This window comes from Ambystoma mexicanum, chromosome 5p, assembly GCF_040938575.1.
Source record: "Ambystoma mexicanum isolate Mex_15411 chromosome 5p, UKY_AmexF1_1, whole genome shotgun sequence".
NCBI classification, from domain to species: Eukaryota; Metazoa; Chordata; class Amphibia; order Caudata; family Ambystomatidae; genus Ambystoma; species Ambystoma mexicanum.
The window spans coordinates 274,225,186-274,246,200 of NC_090930.1; the positions used below are offsets into that span (position 1 = coordinate 274,225,186).

Sequence of the window (21,015 nt, forward strand, 5' to 3'; positions counted from 1 at the left end):
CTAGTCCATTCATGGCAGAAAACCCGGAAAATCTCCATAAATCCCTCAACGTGTAAATCTCCTCCAACTTTACCAACCAATCAGGAACCGCGGATCTGTTATCTGAGTAAAATCATTTCCAGAAATCCGATTTGCCTTTGTATGACACATTTCATTTTACATAATTGCTTCAATTTGGGCTACTTATTGTTTATTAGTTGTATGAGGTGTTCACTGGCTCTGGTTTTATCGGTGGTGGTGAGTTCTATGTCAGGTAGCGCAGCACTTCTTTGAATGACAGCATGTCTGGGGATGACAGTGATTGACAAGAGATGTGCAATGCAATTAGGTCAGGACCACCGGTGTCCCCTTTGACACTATATATATATATATATATATGTATATATATATATGCCCCCGGGTCTTTTCAGATTTGGCAAATGCGTGGCAAATGCCACAAATTAATCATCTGTTGTCATTAGATGGAGAGAAGCAGGGGCAATAATTTGGGATATATACAGTATTGCATTATAAACAAGTTGTGACGTGTATCCTGCAGGGTGGAAAGCAGCAATAGGCAAAAAGGATAGAGTGTATGCTTTAAGAGGAAGGGTGATCGAACCGCACAGAATCGTGGGTGGGCAAATATGTGCCCTCCTTTTGTGGCAATCTTTGACAGCAGTCCATCATTTGTTCTGCTGCCGCATGCCCAGGTAATGCAGCAGTGTGCGGCACTACTGAGCATCAGAAAAGTAAGAGGTGAGGAGGTTGGGGAGATGCGGGTGTGTTGGGAAGTACCAGGGGCCAATAGTTGGTAGGCAGCTGTGGGAAGTGAAACCATCCATTTAGTAACGGCTTGAGGAGAGAGGCAGGCAGGGCGGGCGGGGTGATGGGATTTGTGACTGGAGAACGAAACGGGTTATGAAGAGTGGAGCTCACCATTCAAAAAATGGCACGAAGGGAGAGGTGGGCTGGGTAAAGGGGTGATGGGATTTGAGGAGCAGCATTAGGGGGTTTGGGTAGTGGACTGCATAAGGGAAGCAAAGCACTAGGGAAGGAAGGAGTGCATCAGTGAATGGGCTCACTGAGGGGAGGATCAGTGATTGGGATTCAGTGGTTGGGGGTCAGTGATGAGAAGCATCAGTGGGGTGGGATTGGGCTAGGCGACTGTTAAGGTGGATTTCTAATAGATTCTAGGAAACCACCCTAGTTCTGATGAACAGGGAGCTTTGAGAGGTTAACTAAAACCTATTTCTGACTTATTTCTCTTCTTCCCAATCTTTCTAAACTACATGAACGTCTTGTCTGATCTCAGGTCTACACTTTTGTAATGGATAACTCTATTCTTCCTTGTTCCAGTCTGGATTTCGTCCTCACCATTCAACTGAAACTGCTCTTTTTTCTGCATGTGACTCACTGCTTTCTGCTGAGATTGACGCAGTGGATGATATCCTACTTTTATCTTCTCTCTTTTCTTTTGGTTTCTCTGGTTCTGTTTTATCTTGGTATTATCCCCATCTATCCACCTGTAGATACCCTGCATATTGGGCTGGGTCTTCTTCTGATACTTTACCTCTTCTCACTGTGTTCTTCAAGGCTCTGTCTTAGGCCCTTTTCTTTACACTTCTCTTGCTGCTAATATTTCATCTTTTGGGCTATTGCATCACTAATATGCAGATGATACACAACATTTTCTGTCGTCCTCTTCTTTCTTGCCTTCTATCCATGACAATCTTATTTCCTGTCTCTTAGCCATTAAAGCCTGGATGTCTGAACATTTTCTTGTTTTAAATGTGACCAAAACCAAAGTTCTTTTTTTCCCTGCTAACGCTATTCACCCTCCCCCCTTCTTTTGTCCCTTTTCCTCCTTCTCTACTACCCATCTCGAGCACCGCTCAAAACCTTGGTCTATATCTTGATAATGATTTATCTTTTTCGCATCACATTTCCACCATCTCCCGTTCTTGTCGCTATCATCACTTTAATATTTGTAATTCTCATCCCGTTCTTACTTTAACACCACAAAAGTTTTGATCTCCTCACTTATTTTCTCACGCCTATTCTTTTGCTCTACCACACTCTTTGGTCTTCCTGTTTCTCGCTTAGCTACTTTAAAGTCTGACTTCAATGCTTCTATTCACCTTCTGTATTCACTCTTCTCGTGACTCTATTTCACTGTACCTATCTTCTCTTGGCTGGCTTTCTTTCCATTATCACCTCAAATTAATTTTTCTCTGTATTGTTTTTAAATCTCTTTAAGGCCTTGCGCCTTCTTATCTTTTGCCTCTTGTCTCTTTTTATCTTCCCTCTCATTCTCTTCGCTCTAAGTCTTTATTTTTGTTATCAGTCTCACTCCCCCTGTGCTCAATCACAATTTCGCTCTTTTTCTTTGCTTGCCCCACTCCACTGGAATGCTCCCCCCTTTCTTCTTTCTATTACTTCTTCCTCTCTTTTTCCCACTGCTCTTAAGAGCCATCTCCTCTGCTCTTGATATAGATTTTGTAAATTTCGTACAGCCTAAAAAGCTAATTTAATTATATTGTAAGTGTGTTCTGTGCAGCGCTTTGGAGTAAAGTGCAATATAAATGTAAAACAAATACAAAAATACAAATAAAACCAATCAAGGTAGAGTGGAGAGAGGTCAAGGCTTAGTCTGAGGAGAGTGTAAGCATGGTCAGGGGCCCTCAATGAGTACACACAGTATGACACACAATTATAAAATTTGGGCAGTCAGTTATAAACATATAATTATTTATTTAAGGCCCCATGGATACACTGAAAAATGAATCTAGTAGGTAGTATAATCACACAACACTCCATAATCCAAATATCTACAATCACCATAGGTTCACTTAATAAACATCAGATAACTTAATCAAGAAAAGAAGGTAAGTATGTTAGGTGCAGTAAATGATGGGGACCAATCACAAGAATAATATTCTAAATTGAGAAGTCCAAATCATAAGATGAATAGGGCCTTGTGCCCAAAAGTCACAGGGTTTCTCACCATTATGAGTTCTCTTTAGAAAGGATGCAATGAGCTTGGGGTGGGGCCTCATCATGACACTGCCCACCGCAATTAGTGTTATCGCAATTCGGTCCTGTGAAATTTGAACTGGACTGAGAGTTGCCGGGGGGGGGGGCGGGATAAATTCCCATTCCCATTGGTTCCATTGCAAATAGCGCTGAAAATGACCAAAACATTGTGATATTTACCTCCAACTTAATGCTGGGGGTAAAACTCCCATTTTCCACCCAACTCGTGATTGGGCAGAGCAGTAATGTGGCAGTAATAGCATTATCACTGCATTAACCACTCCGCACAACTTGTGATGAGGCCCAAACTCTTTTAAACGTTCCACAACAATTTACCAACAAAATGGTAAGTGTTTGCCATGCTTCCATACTCAAGGCAGAATACCCAACCCTGGTTTGACGACGAATGGATCGGAATGGTGATAGGAGACTAAGGGACTTTTTCCCAATGTTATCCTACGGAGGACAGATGGGGGAAGGGGGTATGCACACTGATGCTTAAACAACCCCCTGATTCCGGTTTTCCTCAATGTTTTTGCTGATCATCTGGATGTTGTTGGGGGCTTGATCTTCTGCTATTGGTTCCAGTGGGAGGTGCCCAGGAGTTGCAGATTCTTCCGTTCCGCTGGTAATGCAAGATGCAACCCCTGTCTGTGAAGGAATGCAGAATCCAATGATGCAGGAATTCTTAGGACACTTTATGGGATGAGGAAGGCAAGTTCCTGCGACGATCACTGTTTGTAGACAACAAATGGAGTCTTTCCAGTCATGTTCACAGCTGCTACTGCACGACCGGTTCCCTTGAAGGTGAGAAGCTGAAATTCAGGGAAAACTCAACTTGTGGTTGTGATGCTGGAAATGCATCTGAGGGACAGGGCCTCTGAATCCTTGTCCTATTACTGTTTTTATCGTGTGTTCTGTCATGTTTTCTGCCCAGGAGTCCATTTGGGACTCCTGGCAGTGCAGCTCTCTTTTGGTTTGGTGAACAGACCCATGGGATACCCTTATGGCACCCATGGGTGGGGGGGTACAACCCTGTGCCCCTAGTGTATGTTTTTGGGCACCTGTGGGTGGCCCACAGAGCAGGGTATGGGCTGGTGGCAGCTCCATGCTGAACTTGACAGGTGCTCTGGGTGTCCTCCATTTTGGGATACCCAGGCCCTGCCATTGGGATCAGTTGATTCCTGATAGAAAACAAGATGGCCCCTGTGGCCTCTTGCTTTCTATTGCCTGTTGTCTTGTTTTTCCCAAAGTCCTGGGAAGCCCTGACTCTGTCCCTTCCCCCTGACTGGCTGTTGGGTGGAAGTTCCATGTATGGTATTGTGGTGAAGGCCCAGCTAGACTGGCTGGAGCCTTCCCAGTGTCTGTATGTTGTGGGTACCTCCTGTGGGTGGGCCCTGGGTGAATGGAGTGTGTGACCAATATACACTTCTTGTTGTGGTTGTCTGGTTTCTGGCATGTGAGACAAAGACTGAGACAGCCCTGCCCGAAACTGGCCTGAATGCAGTGTGTAGTGTTGAATGGCTGGGTACTTGTCCCAATCCACATTCCTTGTTGTGAGTGTCTGGAAGGGAGGAGTGTGGCCTGAATGCACTGTGTGCCTGATTGGCTGACTGACTGCATGAATGCCCTGCAGTATGATTGGCTGCTGAGTGTGTGCCAGCAGCGTGGATGAGAGTGAGGATAGTATATCTGGGGACCTCTCACCACTGGAAGAGTGTTCAGTTCAGAAGGGACCTTTGGTTGAGAAGCGACCATTGTGCTCCTACAGCAGCCAGGGAGCTGAGTCTCCACTCTACGGGTAACTGGAACTGCTGATCCTCGACGTCCAGCTGGAAGAAGAAGACTTGCTGTGGCATTTGCTTCGACCGATCTGAAGGCTGTCGAATTCGTCGAGGGCTGACCCGAGAGAGGACCTGGTAAGGCGCCCTCTTCCCGTGCTCCGAGGGACCATCGAGCACCGCTCCATCTTCGCCGAAGCGCCCTGGAAGACAGATCCTCGAAAGGCTGTCGACCCGAGACGGGACCGCCGAGGAGATCGAAGTGAAGCACCCGGACATCGACGCCGTCGAAGTCCATTGCCGTCGACCAGGGTTCGCAGGTTTGTGGAACCGCTGGAGGCCCGTCGAAGTTGTGTTGCCCAGCCGTGGGAACCACTTGACGCCGTGCCGCCGACGATCGGAGCCGTCCGCTCCATTGCCTAAGAACATTCAATCGAAGGACTCTCTCGACCGCATCGTCGACCGCTTATCCTGCCGGAGAAAGTCGAGGACGACCAACGCGCCGAGGAGAAACCTGCCGGTGGGTTTCCCGCCACCCGACGACCTCAAAGACTCGGACGACTCGACGCCCTTGCTGGGCTCCCGTCTCTACAATCTTTGCGGTCCAGAACTATTGTCATCGAGGTGCCCCGCACACCTCCGCCTTGCAGGACGCCGACGCCCCGACGCCGACGAGCACCGCTCGGACGAAGCTGCCGCCTCTTCGACATCGTTCCACCTCGTTTGTCGACGGACGTTCGACGCCCCGTGCCTCCCGCTTGAAAGGGAAGGCATTCAAGAAGGGCCGTCGATTCCCCGTCGCCGAACAGCGAGTCCCTCGACGCTTGTCGACGCCTTTTCGAGGAACTCGACTCCACCAGGTACATTGGGGGGGTAAAAACATTATAGGGGAAAATAAGACTTGCAGAGCAATATATGGACTGGGCTTGAGCTATATCTTTCCTTACAGGTTGCCCAGGTGGGGGGATCTCCACACAGAACTGTGCCTAGTGGTAGGGGTCAGTATTCTGCCTATTGCTGAACCATCTTATTTTCTCTCCTCTCTCTATTGCTGGTTTCACTCTACTGGTCTGTGTGACATTGTACAGTATTGTTCATGCACTTCAATAAGATCTAGGGTGGTACCACTTTAGGATTGTAAATATTTGTCATTGTAGATTTTGCCGGAGTACAAAGTGAGTTATCATGATGAATGTACATAACCTTAACTATTGATTATATAAAGACTGTGTTCTAACCAATACAGAGTGTGGATATTCCTTTGTGGGGGCTTGGGGATACACTGTGCTTAAGAACCAGCCTGCATCACCTCCTGAGAAGCTAGGCCTTGATTGCTCGACCATTGCTACCGAATAGAGAATCTTGGCTGGGGTCTCCTGTGCCTCTCCTCCACCATATAGGGAGCGGAAGTACAGACACCCCCCACCGGTCGGTGAGATCCGTTCTCTCACACTGGTGGCAGCGGTGGGATGCTTATGGTTTTAAGAATCAGTGTATAACCGTGCCACTTACAAAGGATATTTGCCCTTTATTGAATTAAGGTTTAGTTGTGTACAAGGTAACTGCATTACAAACAATGGAGTCTATTGCGAATGGCAAATTAACTCGGATGAGCTTGGAGGCTCTCCAGAGTGCTTGTGAAGCTAGGGAGTTAGACTTTGTGGATAAGTCTAGGGCTGAGCTGATAGCTGCCCTGGTGGACTACCAGACTGATAGTGAAACTCTTGATGAGGGGGGGAATGCAACCAATGAAGACTCTGCCCCTGGGGTTTCAGCTGAATCTGTTTCTGGGAATGCCGCCATTCCTGCTGTCTCTATTCCAAACTCCAGCAATTCCTTAGAGCTTGAGTTATTAAGGATGAAATTGGCCTTTGAATATCGCAAGTTGGAAATAGATGCTGAGCTTAAGAAAGAGGAGTTGGCTCAACAAGTGGAGCTCAAGAATAGGGATCTTGAACTCAAAAATAAGGACCTTGAACTCAAGAGCCAGGACACTGAATGTCAGAGGATCCAGCTAGAGAAAGCTAGAGTGGAGACTTCAGCTAGATCCAGTGAGAGTGTCAGGTCCCCAGCCACCAAGTTTATGAAAGATTTGGTTGGTGTATTTGTGGAGGGTTCGGATATCCTCCAATGGATTGAAGCGTTTGAAATGGCTTGTGAGATTCATGATGTGGATAAAAGAGATTGGGTGAAGTGTTTGTTAAGCAGAGTGCCTCCAACCGGGTATGACTGTATTCTAAAGCTGAGTGTGGAAGAAAGGGGTCAGTACGAGTGTATGAAGTCTGCTTTGATTGCCAAGTTCGGCAAGACACCTACCCAATACCTTAGAAGGTTCAGGGATTTTAAGAAAAAGGAGAATATGTCTTGGGTTGACTGGGTGAGTGCTGCGCACATGAACATGATGGGGTGGATCGATGGATACAAGGTTAAGACTTTTGTTGAATTGTCCCATCTCTTGTTTTTTGAGCATTTCTCTGAAGCCTGTTCACCAGAGCTGCGTCAGTATGTGGCTGACCAGAACATTTTGGACCCCTTTAAGCTGGCTAGGTTGGCTGACAAGTGGGTCTCCCACCGGGTGTCCCCTAAGGACTCCAGTGGGAAGGACAAGGACAAAGAGAAGGGGGCCTCTCAGAAAGCTGAGGAGTCCCCCAAGCAATCACAGTCGGGTAAACCAAAACCTTCCTCTCCTAAGACCCAAAAATCTAGTGGGGATAAGTCATCTGGGGGTGGGAATAAGAGTAGTGGTCCACCTGCTGCAAAGCAGGCTCCCAGTGGTTCCAGTACCGTACCCCGCACTCCTGGCGCTTGTTGGGACTGTGGGGCTCTGGATCACAAAAGGGGTGACCCCAAGTGTAAAGGTAAGGCACTTGGAGTACAGGCTGTCAGCCTGACCTACCCTTACCCCGTGTCTGAGGTGGAGGCCACTGTCCTCCCCTCCTCTGCCGGTATCACATTTGGTGCTCCGGTGGAGATTTCCTTAGTGTCCCTTGGGGCCTGGGACCAGTACGCAGAAGTACTGGCGACTATCCCACAGAACACCCGTAGATTTTTGAGAAGTGTCCTCTTGAATGGCCAGCCTTCTACTGGTTTGAGAGACACTGGGGCAAGCATGACAGTGGTGGACAGGACCCTGCTCAGGCCAGAGGACTATGAAGGTGCTCCTCTGCAAACCACCAGGTTAGCTGGTGGGCCTCCCAAATTATCCCCTGTAGCCTTAGTCACACTCATGATTGGCGACAAGACAGCGAAGCTTCCTGTCCTGGTTCAGGACAATGTCCCTGCTAACATTTTGTTAGGGAATGATCTAGTAGAGTTGGGGTTGATCTCGGATGGTCTTCCCATGACTGCTGCTGCCGTCACTAGATCACAGGTGACATCGGGACCGGCTGTGGGTCAGATACCCGAGCCAAAGGCAAGGCCTAAGGCAAGAAGGCGGAAGACCAAGAAGGCCACCTCTGTGGAGGGAGCCCCTTCTCTTCCTGCTGCACCCATTGGGATCCATGCTCAGGACGGGCTGGGTCCAGTGGGAAACCCCAACTCAACTCCTTTGGGAGAAAAGGCAGAAGACTCTCCTGTGGGAGAGGCTCTTAACCCGGAGGATCATCCCGACCTTCAATGCTTGTTAGCTGAAGGGGGACCCTCCCGGGCGGACTTCTGTAAGGGGCAGAGAGAGTGCCACTCTCTCGAGGGACTGAGGAAACAGGCCCTGGCCCAGGCACAAGGAGAGGTGCCTAGGAATTTCCGGATTTATTGGGAGGGTGAGCTCCTTGTTAGTGAGCCCACTAATCCTGAACCTGGTGCCCGCAAGAGGTTGGTGGTACCCCAGGTTTACAGGCCCTTCCTACTGCAGTTGGCGCATGAGGTGCCCTTGGCTAGTCATCTTGGGACCAAGAAGACTAAGCAGAGGCTCTCTGCCCATTTCTACTGGCCACGGATGGGAGTAGAAGTGGAGTCCCACTGCAGGACCTGCCCAACTTGTCAGTTGTCTGGCAAGACTGGAGGCAGTGTCATTGCCCCACTGCAGCCGTTGCCAATGGTTGGCACCCCATTTGAGAGGGTGGGCATCGACATCGTCGGTCCACTTGACCCTCCCACTTCAGGTGGACATCGGTTCATCCTGGTCTTGGTAGATCATGCCACCAGGTACCCTGAGGCGATACCCCTTCGGACGGTTACGGCCAAGGTGGTTGCCAGGGCTCTCCTGGGCATTTTCACCCGTGTTGGATTCCCCAAGGAAGTTGTCTCTGACAGAGGATCCAACTTCATGTCGAGTTACATGAAAACCATGTGGAAAGAGTGCGGGGTAACCTACAAGTTCTCCACCTCTTACCACCCCCAGACCAATGGTCTGGTTGAGAGATTTAACAAAACTCTCAAGGGCATGCTAGGTGCTTTGGAAGAGCCCCTAAGGAGGAAATGGGATCTCCTCCTGCCATGCCTGCTGTTTGCTTACAGAGAGGTACCTCAAGAGGGTGTTGGTTTCAGCCCCTTTGAGTTACTCTTTGGACATCCCGTGAGGGGGCCCCTCGCCTTGATCCGAGAAGGCTGGGAAGCCACCCCTCCAGGTCCCGCCAAGCAAGTGGGGGACTACGTGTTAGGCCTCAGGCGGAGGATGACACAGATGATGGGTCAGGCAACAGCAAATCTCAAGGCCAGCCAGGAATTGAATAAGTACTGGCATGACCTTAAAGCCTCGCAAGTGGATTGGACTCCGGGACAGGAAGTCCTTGTGATGGAGCCTACAAAGCCTAGGGCTTTGGCCGACAAATGGACTGGACCCTTCAGGATAATCTCCAAGATGGGCGAAGTCAATTATCTGGTTGACATGGGTGCCTCTGGGGTAGCCCCTCAGGTATTCCATGTCAACAGGCTCAAGCCTTTCCACAGGCGAGCAGAGGTCTCATGTCTCTTGCTAGCTTCAGGGCAAGAAGAGGATGAGAGTGAGCCCCTTCCTGATTTGCTGCATAGCAACCCTCAGGATGGCTCAGTGGAGGGAGTACATCTCTCTCCAGATTTGACAACAGAGCAACAGAGGGCCTGTAGGGCTTTGCTCCAACAGTACGCCTCTCTGTTTTCACTGACACCAGGCCTTACACCGTGGTGTAAGCACGAAATTGACACTGGTGACAGTGTGCCTGTCAAAAACAGGAGCTATCGGATGTCAGATACCGTCAAAAACCACATCCAGGCTGAGGTCGCCAAGATGTTGGATCTGGGTGTTATTGAACCCTCAACCAGTCCCTGGTCCAGTCCAGTGGTCCTTGTCCCTAAGGCAAGTTCCCAGGCGGGTACCAAGGATTGGAGGTTCTGTGTGGACTACCGAGGAGTCAATGCCGTCACCAAAACTGACGCGCACCCATTGCCCAGGGCTGATGAGCTTGTGGACACTATAGGTGCTGCCAAATTTGTGAGCACCTTTGACCTTACCTCAGGCTATTGGCAAATAGCTCTGACGGACCATGCCAAGGAAAAGACGGCATTCTCCACACCTGAGGGACTCTACCAGTTTAGGGTCATGCCCTTTGGGTTGAAGAATGCCCCTGCCACCTTCCAGAGATTGGTCAACCATGCGCTCAGTGGGCTGGAAGCCTTTTGTGTGGCTTACTTAGACGACATTGCCGTCTACAGTTCCACCTGGGAAGAGCATTTGACACATCTGGATAAGGTGTTGCAGGCCTTGAAAAGGGCTAACCTCACTATCAAGGCCACCAAGTGCCAGATAGCTCAGGGGAAAGTTACCTATCTTGGTCATGAGGTAGGAGGGGGTCAAATCCAACCTCTCTCCAGTAAAGTACAGGATGTACAGAACTGGGAGACTCCCACTACTCAAACCCAGGTGAGAGCCTTTTTGGGCCTCACTGGGTACTATCGCAATTTCATGGCAGACTATGGAACCATAGCTGCACCCCTGACAGCTCTAACATCACCCAAACAGCCTAGGAAGGTTAATTGGACTGAAGACTGTCAGAGGGCCTTTGATGGCTTGAAAGAAAGTCTGTGTAGGGCACCTGTGTTGAGTGCGCCTGACTACAGCCGACCCTTTATCGTCCAGACGGATGCCTGCGACACCGGAATTGGAGCTGTCTTGTCCCAGTTAGATGACAAAGGGAGAGAACACCCTATCATATTCATCAGTAGACAACTCAAGGGTAGAGAACTCAGGTGGGCTACTGTTGAAAAGGAGTGTTTTAGCATAGTTTGGAGCCTTAGGCGTTTTAGGCCCTACCTTACGGGGTCTACCTTCAAGGTCCAAACAGATCATAAGCCCCTGAAGTGGCTTATGCAGATGAAGGGTGAGAACCCGAAATTGCTCAGGTGGTCCATTAGCCTGCAAGGGCTAGACTTCACCATAGAGCACAGACCAGGGAAGAGTCACGATAATGCAGATGGCCTTTCCAGAAGGTATGTTGACCGTCTGGATGAGGGTGTCTATCCCGTGGGAGATTAGACACCCTCCACCTCAGTCTGGGGGGGGGGCGACTGTGATGCTGGAAATGCATCTGAGGGACAGGGCCTCTGAATCCTTGTCCTATTACTGTTTTTATCGTGTGTTCTGTCATGTTTTCTGCCCAGGAGTCCATTTGGGACTCCTGGCAGTGCAGCTCTCTTTTGGTTTGGTGAACAGACCCATGGGATACCCTTATGGCACCCATGGGTGGGGGGGTACAACCCTGTGCCCCTAGTGTATGTTTTTGGGCACCTGTGGGTGGCCCACAGAGCAGGGTATGGGCTGGTGGCAGCTCCATGCTGAACTTGACAGGTGCTCTGGGTGTCCTCCATTTTGGGATACCCAGGCCCTGCCATTGGGATCTGTTGATTCCTGATAGAAAACAAGATGGCCCCTGTGGCCTCTTGCTTTCTATTGCCTGTTGTCTTGTTTTTCCCAAAGTCCTGGGAAGCCCTGACTCTGTCCCTTCCCCCTGACTGGCTGTTGGGTGGAAGTTCCATGTATGGTATTGTGGTGAAGGCCCAGCTAGACTGGCTGGAGCCTTCCCAGTGTCTGTATGTTGTGGGTACCTCCTGTGGGTGGGACCTGGGTGAATGGAGTGTGTGACCAATATACACTTCTTGTTGTGGTTGTCTGGTTTCTGGCATGTGAGACAAAGACTGAGACAGCCCTGCCCGAAACTGGCCTGAATGCAGTGTGTAGTGTTGAATGGCTGGGTACTTGTCCCAATCCACATTCCTTGTTGTGAGTGTCTGGAAGGGAGGAGTGTGGCCTGAATGCACTGTGTGCCTGATTGGCTGACTGACTGCATGAATGCCCTGCAGTATGATTGGCTGCTGAGTGTGTGCCAGCAGCGTGGATGAGAGTGAGGATAGTATATCTGGGGACCTCTCACCACTGGAAGAGTGTTCAGTTCAGAAGGGACCTTTGGTTGAGAAGCGACCATTGTGCTCCTACAGCAGCCAGGGAGCGGAGTCTCCACTCTACGAGTAACTGGAACTGCTGATCCTCGACGTCCAGCTGGAAGAAGAAGACTTGCTGTGGCATTTGCTTCGACCGATCCGAAGGCTGTCGAATTCGTCGAGGGCTGACCCGAGAGAGGACCTGGTAAGGCGCCCTCTTCCCGTGCTCCGAGGGACCATCGAGCACCGCTCCATCTTCGCCGAAGCGCCCTGGAAGACAGATCCTCGAAAGGCTGTCGACCCGAGACGGGACTGCCGAGGAGATCGAAGTGAAGCACCCGGACATCGACGCCGTCGAAGTCCATTGCCGTCGACCAGGGTTCGCAGGTTTGTGGAACCGCTGGAGGCCCGTCGAAGTTGTGTTGCCCAGCCGTGGGAATCACTTGACGCCGTGCCGCCGACGATCGGAGCCGTCCGCTCCATTGCCTAAGAACATTCAATCGAAGGACTCTCTCGACCGCATCGTCGACCGCTTATCCTGCCGGAGAAAGTCGAGGACGACCAACGCGCCGAGGAGAAACCTGCCGGTGGGTTTCCCGCCACCCGATGACCTCAAAGACTCGGACGACTCGACGCCCTTGCTGGGCTCCCGTCTCTACAATCTTTGCGGTCCAGAACTATTGTCATCGAGGTGCCCCGCACACCTCCGCCTTGCAGGACGCCGACGCCCCGACGCCGACGAGCACCGCTCGGACGAAGCTGCCGCCTCTTCGACATCGTTCCACCTCGTTTGTCGACGGACGTTCGACGCCCCGTGCCTCCCGCTTGAAAGGGAAGGCATTCAAGAAGGGCCGTCGATTCCCCGTCGCCGAACAGCGAGTCCCTCGACGCTTGTCGACGCCTTTTCGAGGAACTCGACTCCACCAGGTACATTGGGGGGGTAAAAACATTATAGGGGAAAATAAGACTTGCAGAGCAATATATGGACTGGGCTTGAGCTATATCTTTCCTTACAGGTTGCCCAGGTGGGGGGATCTCCACACAGAACTGTGCCTAGTGGTAGGGGTCAGTATTCTGCCTATTGCTGAACCATCTTATTTTCTCTCCTCTCTCTATTGCTGGTTTCACTCTACTGGTCTGTGTGACATTGTACAGTATTGTTCATGCACTTCAATAAGATCTAGGGTGGTACCACTTTAGGATTGTAAATATTTGTCATTGTAGATTTTGCCGGAGTACAAAGTGAGTTATCATGATGAATGTACATAACCTTAACTATTGATTATATAAAGACTGTGTTCTAACCAATACAGAGTGTGGATATTCCTTTGTGGGGGCTTGGGGATACACTGTACTTAAGAACCAGCCTGCATCACCTCCTGAGAAGCTAGGCCTTGATTGCTCGACCATTGCTACCGAATAGAGAATCTTGGCTGGGGTCTCCTGTGCCTCTCCTCCACCATATAGGGAGCGGAAGTACAGACACCCCCCACCGGTCGTTGAGATCCGTTCTCTCACAGTGGTTACCACTAAATTTACAGACTTCAATTTGGAATAGTGATGGTTCTGGGGAGGCAGCCTACGAGAGAGCTGGTCAGTGTACCTGGCAGTCCAGGGACACTTCCAAAGGCTCAGAAGGGCAGGATCCTCGAGGAGGCATCAAGTCTAATTGGTCCCACTAGTCCAAGGGCTGAAGCACCACTCAGGGTCTTTGGAGATCAGGCAGAGGAGCAGGGATTCACCGGGCCGGACACAGGAAGGGATGCTGGGCCACTGCAGGCGTCGTCTTCGGATCTTCAGCATGCTGCACTTCTTCAAGAGATTCTTTGCTCCTATATAGATCCCACCTAGATCTCCCCAATAGCTGCAGAGGTCTTCCTTTTATCCAAGATTCAAGCTGGACGCAACTGCAAGCCAATTAATGGTAAGGATCTGCACCATTCAAACCACCAATAGTTGTCCAATCAGGGCCAGCTATGGGTTTCACATCCGACCCCAGTAGCAGACTCTCTGGCACCAAGGATGTGGACTTGAACTAGATAGCCCCATCTCCCTTCCTGGCCCACACACACAATGGCTCCCTAGCCTGTGAGTGCTGCAGCTTTACAGTGCACAATCTTATAACGACTTTCATGATGTGGGCAGGCAGAAAACCAAACTACACTATTGCCAAAGAACAAGCAAAAATCTCATGGCACTGCATTGTAGGGCTTTAGACACTTTTAGTAACCATAGGCGGTAAATGCGAAAGTGTGCATAAAAACTAATGCAAAAACTGTAAAAATGTAACTGCAGCCACCAGCTTATCATATATATATATTTTTTTTTCTCCTTTTTTGAAAATATATATATATATATAAAAAAGTAAACATAAAGCCTCTGTGTAAAAGGCTAGGGTGATACAAAAGTATCCCCCTAGCCCTGCATTGTAAGATGCTGTGTGCAATATTAAAAATACAAGAATTCAAAAGGCAAACAGTACTGATAGTCTGTAAGACTGATCAGATTCCCCATAACAGGGGAGCAAAAGGCAAGGGTAGTGAAACTGAAGGCTTTGCTTCCCTTCAAAAAGTCATGACAGGATCAAAAACAGAGCAAAAAGAATGGGGTTTCATACAATATTATGTAGGAAAAGTTGCAAAAAAGAAAATCTTTCCTAACAGCAACACATTTATAGATGCCATGCCTGCCTCCTGCTGAAAGTAGCTGCAAGCCTATCTCCCACTTCTCAGGAATCAGACTGACTACGTTGCCAGATGTACACTGCGGGCCAGTACAGTACTTTAGCTGACAGCACCTAAACAATTGCCAAATCGTTTGGCTCCGTCAGTGCTTGTATTCGTTCTTTCTAATATTTATGTAGGGATGAGAACTGAATGACAAGCACAGTCCCCCTCAGAACTCCATGGTCCCTTGGTAACCATTGGCAATAGACGTTCTGTTTCTAGCCTTAGGGCTTCCTGAATGAAGAGAAGGGGTTGAGGGGCCTGAGTCCCAAATAGCCAAGTGTAGACTAGAATGAAACATTCAGATCCCCCATCCTAACAGTATACAGAATAGTTTCATGAGAAGACGTCTTGTGGGGGACTGCTAGCCTTTGCCAGAAACACTACCTCTGAAGAGAGGAGACAATCCTCAGCAATTACATTAGAGCAAGGAGTTATGGATATTTCAAAGGTGTGGAGTGCCTAATGCAAGTGAATAGACCTTTATACAATACCAGCAACATTTAAAACAAGCACGTGATCCCTACGAATGTGCATGTGCAGACCAATAGATTCCAGAGATGTCATATCAGGAGTCATACACAAAATCCCCCCAAACGGTTGCAGGATCTCTTAAAGTTTAGGGAGATAACAACCAAGAAGCATCTGGTAATTAGGTTTTCTTCTGCAAAGCATAGTCATGGGGGCCTTAATCCAGAGCGTAAAGATGACAAATTCTCCAAAATGAACCTGCATATTCATAAAAACATCTGCATCAATTACACCAATGTATGTTTTCCTACTCCGAGAAACACTTACTTGAACATGATGACGTTTGGACAATTGGAATCCGGAGGAAGCCAGGTGTAGGTTGTGGAATTTGTCTTCACGTTCGTGTTGGCGTGAGTAATCGCACCTCTTACGTTTAGTGGACACTAAGAGAAAATATGTTGCTTATAAGATTGCGGTATATAGAAGAAGTCCTTTTTTGTCATAAAAGTACCTGTGCAAATACTGTTGCCTTACTACCAAGCAAACATCCCATTTTAAAGAGAGAAGAAAATGTAATTTACTTTTCAAAGTACAGATACATGCGTGCAGGAAGCAACGAATCAAGAAAACTCAGCATCGAAATATAATCCCATTCTGCCTGTTTATGTTTTTCAACGAAATCTGTGTTCTTTTACTAATTGAGACATTATATAGTTCCAATTCCAGGGAATAGGCCCTTGAGAATAATTTCTTGAGTGTAGCTAAAAGTTGAGGCTCTTGGTGGTGGCCCTGGTGCTTCAGAGGCATGAATAGCGACACAACATATTTTTAGATTCTGGGTTCAATGCGCTAAGCTTTGTTACTGGAGTAAACGAAAGAGAGAAGATAGTGCGGTCATGGCCACTTAGCAGGGCATCAGGGGTGCTTCCCCTGAAGTAGGTATTGCAGCCCTTGATTTGCTGACAAAAGGCTTTGTTAATTGAGTAAATGCATATGTGCACAGATCTCTGCAGGTGCCGGCTACCCAGATCTGGTGATCAGTGCGTACCAAGACATGGGCAACAAGAGGTTGTGACGTTATGGCTCCCTCTGTATACCCAGCAGAGTGTTCCATTGCTTGGTATCAGGCAGCAGGTCAACTGTCGCATACTGTGTGCCAGGCTCCACTGATGATGTATCGGAAGGGCCTGGTTCTGATGTCACCGGAGAAGGAAGAGCAAAGAGTCTGCTGGGTGGGTCATTCATCGTTGAGTAAAACATTCCCCAGAAGTAGCGCAAAGATAATTCTAAACTGTAAATCCCAGACTCCTACAAAGAACACAAGCAGTGGCGGCCAAATGGACAGCCACATGGATGGACATACCAACTAACCACAGGATTGAAGGCCTGAATAACAAACATACTGACAGATGTATAAACAGTCATTTTTTCTTACCCATGTTAATCTGCCACACATTTCACTGGGACCGCACTGTATTTGATGAATAGGTTTTAGGAGGGAGTGTTCAAGTCGGGGTCCGGTCCATGGGAACAGGAGGGCATTTGGGCCATGCTATTGTTTTCAGACAGGCCAAGAAAGTGCACTTTTGAGGACTTACAAATAAATGAAGGTGGTGTGAGACAGGCATGGTATTAAGAGATGACACAGACAAATGGATAGATTTGGAAAACCTTTATTTCTGGTGGTCAGGATGGAATAATACCTATCTTTACTTAACTCTAAGGAGGGAAGGTTCCCTAATGAAAAGAAAACTAAGGGAAGTCTAAGAAAACTACTGCCTGTGCCAAAACGTATGCCTGCCCTCACTTCAACAAAGTAATCGGGTGTGTGGGATTTGGCCAACTTAACAGTGTTCAAAACAAAGTCAATGTGAAAATGGTGCTCTTCCAAAGCCCCCTTCCGCAAGTTGAAGACACAGAGGTTAAGAAAGTTGCACAAGTTCTTAGGATTCACTTGGCAAAAATCACAGTACCTTTCCTTATCTGGATTTACTTTTTCACAGGGTCTCTCAGGCTTCCCTTGTCTTGAGCTTGGACCCTCCTGGTTAACCTTCAATATGCCAATGTTAAAGGTTACTTTATTTTCAAACACAAAAGTATATTTCGCAACAGTTCCTTTGGAAAATATCACTCTTATCTTATTGCTTGCGGGACTCCCTTCCACAAGCAAAACCAAGTCCTTCTGACTTTCAACTTCAGTAGCTCAAATGAGACCTTAATTCACAACGGTTCCTTTGGAAAATATAACTCTTCACTTCTTGCTTACGAGACTCCCTTCCCCGTGCAAAACCAAGTCCTTCTTATACTTAGGCCTCCCCTGGTCATGGCGCAGTTCGCAGACCACACAATCCACCCATTACAGGTTGTCTCACAGTGTATTAGGGTGGGGTCTCTTCGGCTCTCCTTGATCAGCCTCCTGCCTGCGGCCACCCCAATGCTTTTCAACACTCTTGGTGAACTGATGAACAGTTTTGCTCTTACTTCAATTTTCATGTAGCCTTCTTTTTTCTACTGCCACTTTGCACTTTACATCAATTTTAATCCCGCTCCCCTCCCAACGATGAGCTCCTGTCAGGATTTCTATTTTGCTCCGTTTTCAGCCACACACAGCTCCCCTGCCATCGCAGCGCTTTCCTTTGCTTCCACAGAGACTTTCAAATATATATATACTTATACGTGACAAATCTGTGATACTGTTTCTTTCCAAATTAATATTGTCCTCTTATTAGTGGTATCCTTTTCGCATTGTTCATTGGTTAAACTGGCTACTGAAGACTTTCAATGAAGCGTACTTTCACTCGTGCTTCACTCTGATAGAATGTATACCATCTTTTCTTTACCGGCAAAGGAGTTAACAGCCTCCTTCAGTTTTCCTTTCGTGACAGTCCTTTTGTCTGAGGTCAGGGTCTTCCCCCTACCCCTCTGACCCTCCTGGGCTATTATTCTTACACAGGGGGGCGAGCATTGACTGGGCAGCATGCAACAAGGGATAAGCATGCCCCTCAGCTTCCTCCTGCAGACACCTCCGGCTCCATGGAGCCAAGCTTTCCTCGGGTTCACCAACAGCCCTCAGCATTTCGGCAACCCGTTCTCCTTGGACTGGTTCCTGGTTCTGCTGCAATATGCCCTCCAACTCACGCTCTTTGGAAAGTATGTGTGTTCCTTTTATATCTAAATGGTTAACGGCTGCAAGTGGGCATAGATGAAGCCTGTCTGGCCTCGTTAGTGAGACATGTCCATTGTGAATGTTGGTGTGCCTGGATCTGCATCTTCCTCATCCCAGTACCATAGTGGTGTCTTTCATGGGAAATCTGTACTCCTCTTGATTTCCTCTTCGTCTCAGTATTTGAATAGTGTTTAGGGAAAGGAGTAGTGTTTGCTTGAATATACCCTATAAAGACTGTGGGGGGGGGGGGGTTGGAAAGGTCATTATCAGGAAGGGGGATACCATGTCTCCGCCTCAGATGCCCTCTTTCCAATCCCCAAGGACACCTCCACTCAGGTGGTCCTCCCTCACTTGTTCACCCCCAGGGTCCGGATCCAAAAGCAATGGCACTTCCCCGGCCACCTGAACAGAGGATCCCAGGGGAGTAAATGTGAGTGTAGCCTCAGGTTTCTCGTGGTATGTGCCCTGTGAGGTCTGAGTCTGTGTTTGTTCCATATGAACTTGAATTGGTGGACTAAATGGCATTCTGTGGGCCTGGTGCAATGGGGCCCCGTGTCTGGCGATACCCTGGGCATTTGACACAGATGCCAATGCAATGCTGTCTTTGCAGTTTAGAGCACAACATTGAGCCTCAGTCCTGAATGCTTTGCACTATTTGGATTTGGTTTTTTATGTCCATATAAATGAGGAAGTAGCAATTCAAGAATGTGAGTTTGTTGGTTTCATGTCGGTGTTTCTGAGGCAATAGAATATTTTCCAGCATGGAAATTAAACTGGCTGTTCCCTGGGATGCCCTGTTTATAAAAATGGATAAGGAGAGCTTGGAGATGTAACAGAAGGGCATTGTAATTTTGACTTTTGTGTACAAGAAATTAAGCTTCCATCAGTTAATGTGATACTAGAGTAGGCACCACTCAGTGGAGGGTTGTTCTCGATCGGAGCCATCAATAACAAGTGGAGTGTCCATAGATGAAGTCTTCCAAGGGATATGGGAAAAAAGCAATAGGGAGTTCTGCTTCCCCAATCATTCAAAATGTGAGAAATTCCTGATGGTGACCTTGTAGGTCCTGCAAGCTGGGATCATGGCCCCCATCACGTCATATATGCTTTCATTTTTTCCTCTGATGTGCACCTTCTGCATGTCGCAATTATTTCACGTCCCTTGGAGCCTGAGAATGATCAGACAAATATGGAATATGGGTTCTCACAACTTGTCTGGGTCGCAAAGGCCATCTGTTTGCATTACCATCAGGTGTGTTCTGGTAGCTCCTTAAAATTGACACAGTCCATGACTGAGGGATCTGCACCATCTTCTTTAACTTTCCCTTAAATCGTTCCACTGCACTTGTTACTTAAATCTACATCCACACAGCATCCAAAGTAATTTGCCAACAGCTTAATGCCAGGCCCATTGAACAGGACACCATCGTCAGACTTCACAATGTTGGCACCCCACATGCTGAAATGATGTTGTCTTGTGCTGGCATGGCAGACACAGCTGCTGTGCAGGAGATGACGTGAAGTTCGGAGCACCCTGGAATATTCATCGATGTCCACTCATATGCATAATGCTGTAGCTAGCAGCCTATAGAAATCAATAGCAGCTTCTTCCCATAGACCTTGCCAGAATGCTGACATTTGGAAGGGCTCATGCTTAACCTGCTGCATAACACTTGACAGGTCCGGTATAATTTGAGAGTCTTGTCAACTTGATTCTCGTGTGTCGCAATCCACACCTTTTGCCTCATCAAGCACTTTGTTGCCACAATTCCACGCGGTCTTTCATGAGGCACATCGACCAGGCATCAACATAATTTGGTCTCTCAGCAAAAGACCATTTAAAGTGGTCAATAAACGAGACGTAATCAACTTCAAAATGTTCATCTCTTGAATATTTACATCAGGCATACTACTCCCCATTTTGTAAGTGTGGAGCCATCTCTACATGCGTAACAGAGGCATATTTAGTCGGAGAGTGGGGTATTGCTTGGATATTTCAGTCAGTTCCTCCAGTGAGGTAGTGTGATGTCTCCTATTGTGAACAACGTATCTGATGTGCTCCCCTGCCACAGATGGCACACTCTCGGAATTTCTTGGGGGACGTGCAGGAAATAATCAGCAGGGTTGTGGGGTTGCCCAGCCTGGAGCATACCTTACCATTCAATCCATGAGGACATTTTCAAACACGAATTTCAGTAAATGGTGGGGCGTGCCTGGTGACCCACCACAGTAGTAAATGCTTTGCCATACAAAAACAAAGGTTTTTGACAAAGTAATACAGAAAGAGGGAGAATTCACACGTATTTGAAGAAATATGGTCAGCATTCAATGAACCGTATGGTCTCTTCGGTTTGTTCTGAGTCGTGTGCTGTTCTGTTTTTGAGTATGATGTGGCAACTTCGTTTTTTTGTATGAGTTCAGTGTTTGTTTGTCTGGTACATGTTTGATTCTGTGGATTGTGCTCATCTGTAGCTCGGGTATTTTAAAACTCCATTTGACTATGTTT

The 21,015-nt window shown here is 48.1% G+C and overlaps 1 protein-coding gene across 1 annotated transcript in view; it reads right to left on the bottom strand.

Annotated features, from left to right (window-relative positions):
• LOC138480898 (putative defense protein Hdd11-like) overlaps window positions 1-21,015 on the bottom strand; it is a 144,088-nt gene that overhangs the window by 19,026 nt on the left and 104,047 nt on the right. Inside the window, exon 3 of the mRNA XM_069612692.1 lies at window positions 15,671-15,786. Within this exon, the coding sequence (XP_069468793.1) occupies window positions 15,671-15,786 (116 nt within the window). The remainder of the gene's footprint in view (window positions 1-15,670; window positions 15,787-21,015) is intronic.